Below are 7,240 nucleotides of genomic sequence, written 5' to 3'. Positions count from 1 at the left end.
ACTGATCATCTCCTCCCAACTTATATACCGCAAAAAATCGATTACTCCCCACTCGATATTTTAACGTTTTCAGTGATGAGCTCTTGATAATCTCTTGAGATTTATATTTCGAAATTTGCCCCCACCCCCTTTTCACCTTTTTGTCGCCTACAGAAATGAAAGGACGTATCTTCCCGGACTCATCTCAATATTTAAATTTTCGATCTATCACTGTTTCACCACGTGACTTGAACTATTTTCGAGGTTTTCGAATTCGGACTAAATGTCAAGTAAATCGTATCAACATACTGCAAGGTGAATGAATTTCCTGGAATTCTAGCGATTTTTTTTGCGATTTAAAATAAAAAAAATCGACATATTTCATTTTTTTTATTTTAAAAATCCCAAGTGGAATCGAACAATCAATATTTTAATATCGATTTAATAAATATCGAGTGCGTGTCAATGATTATATCATTGAGGAATGATTTGTCAAATTTATAATTGCCATTTTATTATTTTCAAAAATCTGTAAAGGTTTAAAAAAAAGATTGTCCATTTTTTAAATTATATTCTTCATAAATCGCACATACGAAATTCCATAAAAATGAATATTATTAGATATTTCAATTGCCTTGAAATATGTTGACACGATTGATTTGACATTTAGTCCGAATTCTAAAACCTCGAAAATACTTTAAATCACGTGATGGCTGTAACGAAAATTTCAATATCAAGAAGATGCGCCCTTTCTATTTAATTTCCGTAAGCGACAAAATGATAGGATAGGTGTGGAGGAAAAATTTCGAAATGCCGTAGAAATTTCAAAAGATTATCAAGTGCTCATCACTGAAAAACGTTAAAATATCGAGTGGGGAGTGATCGATTTTCTGCAGTATATAAGTTGGGAGGTGATGATCAGTGGACATCAGTTCCTCTCGAGTCAACGGTCTCCTGAAAAAACAAACTCCAAAATGAAAATGGTGTGTCTCAATTCTTCGTCAGTTATAAAATATTAAGTACAGCCGATCAGTTATTGGATTAATTAAACTGCAAGAGTGAATTTATTCGCGACCAGGGGCTAATTGATTATCTGAATAATCAACGTTCCACCTAACTAACTGATTAATTGATTAGTTTATTGAACGACCGGCTGATGGATGATTCAATGAAACTTAATTGATAATTTAAAAAATGGGAAATGGCAAAAAATTAGAATGAGTTAATATGGAAGTGGAATAATATATTGAATGGGTTATTAATAAATGATTGGTTTGTGCAGATGATTGTTCTGGTAGCGATGGTGGCGGTTGCCCTGGCTGCACCAGCCAAGGAACAGAAGGAGGTGATAGTGGTGAAGGAGACCCTCCACGAGAACAATGGCCTCCCCGAGGGCTATCAGTACGGATATGAGCTCTCTGACGGCAGCAGCAAGCAGGAGCAGGCACAGTTTGAGGAAGCCGTCGACGAGGAGGGCAAGCCCGTTCAGGCGATCGTCGTCAGGGGTTCATACAGCTTCGTCGGGGAGGACGGTGTCACCTACACCATCAACTACACCGCTGACAGCAACGGATTCCACCCAGAGGGTGCTCATCTCCCTGTTGCTCCTGTTGCCTAAATTTCATTCATCACTCTTCACTTTGCAGTTCAATAAACAACCGATTTTACCAAAGTTTCATTTTTTTTTTTCTGCGAGTTAACCCAAACTCAACATTTTCCTTAATTGAGGAGCAATCGAATTGAATCACGTTAACAAATTCCTCTCTCGAATCCATTCTTCGTTTTTTGATAGATTTTAATCTGCATCCTGTTGAGTAAAAACTCCACTTTCCAAATTGAATTATCACCAAACCTTATCCAAGGCTCGAGAAGAAAACAATTCAATCGCATGACAAGATCTAATACTCATGAAAATTCGTGATCTTTCTGTAATTTTCTAATGAAAAATTGAAGACGTTCCACATAGAAGTGAAAAAAAAACAACGCAAAGGACTGAATTAAATTTTGGAGTGACAATCATCTTAACGAGCCACATAATTAATGAGCGGCGTTCACGATCAAGCGATTGTTACGGTTTTTACACGGAAATAATCCATTGTCTTTGAGTTTCATTAATTAACATTTATCCATTAATTTACATTTTTTAAAAACCATTATAACAATTAGAAGATATCCATCGTATTACATAAAAAGAAATTCCGTAGGAAAATGCTCTTTTATTTACAATTGTCATTCGTTCTCTCGTCCTCTTATATTTTTTATTTTATTTATCATTATCTTTTTATAAACATTCCACTGGCTCAAGTATGACAATTCAAAAATATTTTGCACTAACAATATAAAATTCACAGTGAAGATAATATTCCATAGTACATGCGGGCCTTCAATTTTATTTTTGCCGCGTTCGCCAGCGCCTGCGCACAATCAAGTCCATCGAACCTGTTATTATTAATTAGTTTATAACCTGAATCCTGAACATAGAACTCAGTAAAAACTCCAGGATGTCATTCCATCAATTTAATCGGTGATTACCTTCCCCCAGGTCAGTTATCACCTGATAAAAATAATAAGAAAGGAAAATAAAAAATAAAAATCCAGGAATAATCGATTCCCCCACAGGTTCAAGGACTTCCAAAATTTCTTTCTTCCTGGAGATGAGCCACAAGGAATGAGGCAAGCCGAACTTCCAAAGTGAAGAAATTCGCACAATAATTTTAAAAATAGGAACATATCAGTACGCAGGACAATACTCGGAACAAGTGAATATTCTTAAAAATTTAATAATGAAGAAATATTATCAAGCAGCTCTTGCCCTAACCGCAGCCCTCAGTCTTATCGCCCTTCTGTTCTATCGTCACGAATACAACAAATTGAGGTTCGTCCTCCAGGTCAGTGTTCACCAAAAAATAATTAGTAATTGGGTAATTAAAATAAATAGTTAAACAAGTCGAGTAATTTATTCTCCGGTTTTTGGAGTGAATGATGCTTACTATTATTATTATTACTACTATAATTATTTATTTCAATTAATGCAGGTCTTCAACTATTTTGGGAGCCCCTCGAGAAATCCATCGAACGAGACTTGCCTCCTGGCAGACAAGCTCCAGCGAGACTTCTCCGAGCCCTCGTCGACGTGGCAACGACTGACGGACAATCTGCACGTGTTCTCGGCTTATCACGTCAACGACGAAGTCCGAGTGATTGCATTTGGTAGCACCAGCTACCTAAAAACCAACCCCATCACCTGCAGCATCCTCACTAACCCCGAGAGCCCCAGAAAAGTCACCGGGAACTTCTCCTTCGAGATCACCTCTGAGGACGACACCCTAGACCTCGCCTACATCGGAGATGAGAAATTCTACGGTCTCATTCTGGTGTGCAGGAGTTTGGGGATCTCCAGCCACGATAAAATCACTGGTGTGCAGCTCCTCGACGCAGGGAACACTCGAAAATCCACAATAAAGGTCCGAAATATTTCCGAAAACGATGGAAAAAATGATTCTGTCGTCTGCGTCGCCCCCACACCAGCAAAAAACGCCTTCATCGGCAAGAGAATGGATCTGGTGACGTTCGTGGCCTTCCACAGGAATATCGGCCTGGGGAATTTCATCGTCTACGATTCGGGTATTTCTGACACCTTCAATTCAGGGATGAAATCATTATCTCGTGTTTTGAATATGAATTTTACGTACTCGACGGTCTCCTGGAATTTTCCATACGACGTAGAGCCCAGGGTAATCAGGCACCTCGTGGAGGTCGACTGTCTTTACAGGGGTCTTGGGAGGGCTGGGCTTGCCCTCACCCTTGCCTGGAATGAGTACGTCAATCTGAAGTACCATTCGACGATGGCGAGTGTCGTTTTGGACTTCAATAAGGTCTCGGGAGGGGATAATCCTCGGGGACCCTTCGGAATGAGGACCTTCGCGTTTTGCATGGAGGGACCTGGTGAATATCTCAATTTCTCGACACCCATGATCTTGTCGACGACGAAAAGAGTCAGGGGTGAGGGCAGCAAAGAGGAGAGACGTGTCTACCAACTTGGGGACGACGAGCCCTTTGGAAAGGGAAGAGCTAGGAAAAAGCTTGATGATCTCATCGGGATTTATAGATACGAATTGTGTGAAGGTGAAGATGTTGTCCAGAATCAGTTGCTCAGGTTCGCAGAGAACACCCCTGGGTCCAATATTTTTCAGTATTATCTCACTGGTAGATTATTTGGAGATTGATTGCTTTTGTAATTAATAAAGAGGATTTTACAAGGATTTTTGAGAATGAAAAGTATTATGGGGATTACTTATTAATCAAATTCTAGGTTTTATTGATCTGTTGTAAACGTGAGCTTAAAAACAGTAAGAATATTTCAGGTGGGGATAATAGTGAAAGGTTCTACTTAAGGCGTTGCATGAGAGCTGAATTTTTGAGGCCAGCCTCATCGATTGTTTTGTCCTCTTCAGTGAGCTCCTTTGTTGGATAGGCTGTCAGAAGACGGAATTCCTGGATTGCGTAGTGGGGTCTCATCGTTGTTATGTACCTCCTTATGTCACCGACTGTGTGAGTCAGGTTGAATTGTTCGCGAATGTTCTGACCATCTGCCAGTCTTATTTGAATCGTTGTCGTGGGACTGTTTGTGTCCACATTCAATTGGCTACGAGCCTGAGATTCGTTGGCTGCCTGATCTGCTGGGTCCACTGGCACTGTCATCCCTACTGTTGCTGGCGATGGACTGAAAATTATTTTTTTATTCAATTTTTATTTCATTTTTTTGTAAATACTGATGACACTGTTCACTCTCGAGATCTTGAAATGAGTTAATGAATCAATTACCTCCCCAATTTGTGCCCTGGCCCAGCGAAAGCCTTGACTTTCGGCTTCTGTGGCACGTATTCCTCGTGACGATGATCTTCCATGTCCAGACGTGCCTCAACCCCTTGCACCTCCGCACGTATCTCAGCTGGTATTTCTCCCCGTTTTATAGCATCCAAAAATTCACGATTCTCCGGATCAGTGTATGATCGAATCTCACGATCATTTATGGTGAAACCATCACGCCACAGCTTCAGGGTTATTAATCCTCTGTTACTGGGCTGACTAGATGGTGACGCGGGGATTACTAATGGCGAACAGTAACAAATATATTTATAAACAATCAATTATCTCAAAATGCAAATAAACAAATTCATTTTTATGATAATCACCTTCTGTATCATTACTAGTTTGTCCTAATTTATAACCAGTTCCACTGAAAGTGTTGGGTCTCTGTTGATGTGAGCAATGGCTCTGGGGCCTGTCATCTCCAGGGACTGACTGCTCCTGGCACGTCTTAAACATGTCATTGATGATGTCTGCTTTTTTCTTGTTGGGCCCCAGGATCTGTTGTCCACTTGTTGCCGATCCACCCGCGTAGAATGCCTGTCCTTCCTCGTCGGAGCTGCTTTCCTGGTTCTGGAGGGAACTCAGACTGGCAAAACGGGAATTTGTCTTGGGGTTTGGCTTGGATTTTTGTTTGGAGGGATCCATCGGGGTGGATTCTGTCACCTCTGCCTGGGATATATCCTCTGGGGAGGATCTCTCTCTCGATACCTCTGCTGAAATTATCTCAGGTACTCCCTCCGGCGCAACTGACTCACCGTCCTCGTAGAAATTACCCAGTGCAACCTTCAATGGTCATTAATTCATCAATTCTCAATTTTTTTCATTTCAAATTTTCATTCTATAATATTCGGGATGAAAAAAAAATAAACGAAAAATATCTTGAGGTTAAAACCTGAACCGGTGAAGAGAAAAAAAAACTAGGATCTATGAGCTTTTTTTTATTCAATCGTTTGAACTAATTAAAATTAGGAGCAAAGCAAATCGATGTTAATCGACCTAGTGCTTTAATGACAATATCACAAATATCTCTGGAAATGCCGAAGATCGGGAATTTTCATAAGGACATTTTTTGTAGCCCCTAATTAGATCTACAAAAAAAGTTATTACCGCAATTACGATAGCTCCCTCCGTTTTGGAGATATTCCCCGTTTTACCGCTTCACTACAGAAAACATGGGGACGAGTTCAAGAAATGACATAAATTAAAATTGTTTAAAATATAAAATAATAAAAAATTAATTGATATTCGTTGAATATCCAGAAACTGAATGTTCAGAAATAAAAAGAATTTCTCAATTCCTCACCGAAAATATTTGCTTGGCAGAAGACTAGGCACTTATGAAAAATATAAATTCAAATTAAAATCAATTAAAAGATCGGATTAACGGAGAAAACATATGATTTAAAAAACCGATGGGTAATAAGCTGATAATTCTCGTTGTCTTTTAAATATGCTGTCTCACCTCTAACTGCCAAGCTGACGAGGCGAGATAGAATTCGGCTCTTTCTCGTTCAACCCCGGTTATATCCATGAATTGTGATATAACATCATCCATGGTTATTAATTTATGTATTAACAGAAGAATTTAATATGATTATCACCTTGTGTTAGTCCAGGTTGCCGTCGAGGGATAACAAAACAGTTGGAGGAACTAGAGTGACCGAGTGTCGACGTTTTTTTCGGATGTCATAACCTGAACGTCAGGTCATCAGGTTGACTGGTGGCGCCAAAAATTTGAAAAACGTCATATCCACTCGGCTTTATCTTAATCAAATTTCGACAAATATCAATATTATTTCAGATATTTCATATTACTCCCTAATTAATAAATTATCGAACTTGTTTGTGAAACGGAAATTTTTTGAAAATTAAATTTTTTTACAGATAATAATAGAAAAGTCAGATTTATGAATTTTTAAACATCTTTTTGTTGAGAAAAGAAAATTACGAGTGAGTTCAAAAATAAATTATTATTATGATTATTATTATATAATCGATTTTTAAAATATTTTTTCCCGGAATTTTGGCGCGGTTTTTGATAATTTTTGGATTTACTTTACATTTTTTTGAGGTCGACATTTTTTTAGATGTCATGACAGTTTGATGAATCATTTTATCATTATATTTTTTTGAGCATCATATTTTGAATTTAAACAAATGCAAGAGTGGAAAATTGTTAATTGTTAATTATTAATTGTTGACTCTTACCATCTCCGCACTTTCCAGGACTATAATATTTGAAGTTTTACATCATTTTTAGGTATCGCGGCTAAACACAGCTTCTAAAAATATCGAAAATAAGATTTTTCAAAATATTGTGCAGTTAAATAAAAACCCGTCGGATTCCCCCACTCTAAAAATTAACTGCAATGTCCGGCGTTTGTTGTAA

The 7,240-nt window shown here is 38.3% G+C and overlaps 3 protein-coding genes across 4 annotated transcripts; 2 read left to right on the top strand and 1 right to left on the bottom strand.

Annotated features, from left to right (window-relative positions):
* The first annotated feature begins 922 nt into the window (after positions 1-922).
* On the top strand, positions 923-1,597 carry LOC105271431 (larval cuticle protein 8-like). Its single transcript, XM_011312984.1, has 2 exons — positions 923-962; positions 1,262-1,597. Exons 1-2 carry the CDS (start codon positions 954-956, stop codon positions 1,595-1,597), a joined length of 345 nt encoding a protein of 114 aa, XP_011311286.1. The 5' UTR covers positions 923-953.
* Positions 1,598-2,430: 833 nt separating this feature from the next.
* LOC105271406 (uncharacterized) lies at positions 2,431-4,241 on the top strand. Its single transcript, XM_011312941.1, has 3 exons — positions 2,431-2,521; positions 2,599-2,867; positions 3,015-4,241. Exons 2-3 carry the CDS (start codon positions 2,763-2,765, stop codon positions 4,203-4,205), a joined length of 1,296 nt encoding a protein of 431 aa, XP_011311243.1. The 5' UTR covers positions 2,431-2,521; positions 2,599-2,762; the 3' UTR covers positions 4,206-4,241.
* A 28-nt stretch (positions 4,242-4,269) lies between these two features.
* p47 (NSFL1 cofactor p47) lies at positions 4,270-6,549 on the bottom strand. 2 transcript variants are annotated; one of them, XM_011312939.1, is made up of 4 exons: positions 6,453-6,549; positions 5,175-5,634; positions 4,804-5,089; positions 4,270-4,702 (listed from the first exon to the last, which is right to left on the bottom strand). In XM_011312939.1, exons 2-4 carry the CDS (start codon positions 5,494-5,496, stop codon positions 4,366-4,368), a joined length of 945 nt encoding a protein of 314 aa, XP_011311241.1. In that variant the 5' UTR covers positions 5,497-5,634; positions 6,453-6,549; the 3' UTR covers positions 4,270-4,365. The 2 variants fall into 2 exon arrangements, with proteins under 2 accessions (XP_011311241.1, XP_011311240.1); XM_011312938.1 differs by having other exon boundaries at positions 6,314-6,548.
* Positions 6,550-7,240: the final 691 nt, after the last annotated feature.

The sequence above is a fragment of the Fopius arisanus genome, unplaced genomic scaffold, assembly GCF_000806365.1.
Source record: "Fopius arisanus strain USDA-PBARC FA_bdor unplaced genomic scaffold, ASM80636v1 scaffold00109, whole genome shotgun sequence".
Classification (NCBI taxonomy): Eukaryota; Metazoa; Arthropoda; class Insecta; order Hymenoptera; family Braconidae; genus Fopius; species Fopius arisanus.
The sequence above is the reverse complement of the archived record's forward strand: the minus strand, read 5'-3'. Positions and strand labels throughout refer to the sequence as shown.

Excerpts from the sequence above, each read along its gene's own strand:
- LOC105271406 (XM_011312941.1), top strand. The coding sequence starts at position 2,763 with ATGAAGAAATATTATCAAGCAGCTCTTGCCCTAACCGCAGCCCTCAGT. Across the intron at positions 2,868-3,014 it reads AATTGAGGTTCGTCCTCCAG|GTCTTCAACTATTTTGGGAG; the intron begins GTCAGTGTTCAC and ends CAATTAATGCAG.
- p47 (XM_011312938.1), bottom strand. The coding sequence starts at position 6,406 with ATGGATGATGTTATATCACAATTCATGGATATAACCGGGGTTGAACGA. Across the intron at positions 5,635-6,313 it reads CGTCAGCTTGGCAGTTAGAG|GTTGCACTGGGTAATTTCTA; the intron begins GTGAGACAGCAT and ends TGACCATTGAAG. Across the intron at positions 4,703-4,803 it reads CCAGGGCACAAATTGGGGAG|TCCATCGCCAGCAACAGTAG; the intron begins GTAATTGATTCA and ends AATAATTTTCAG.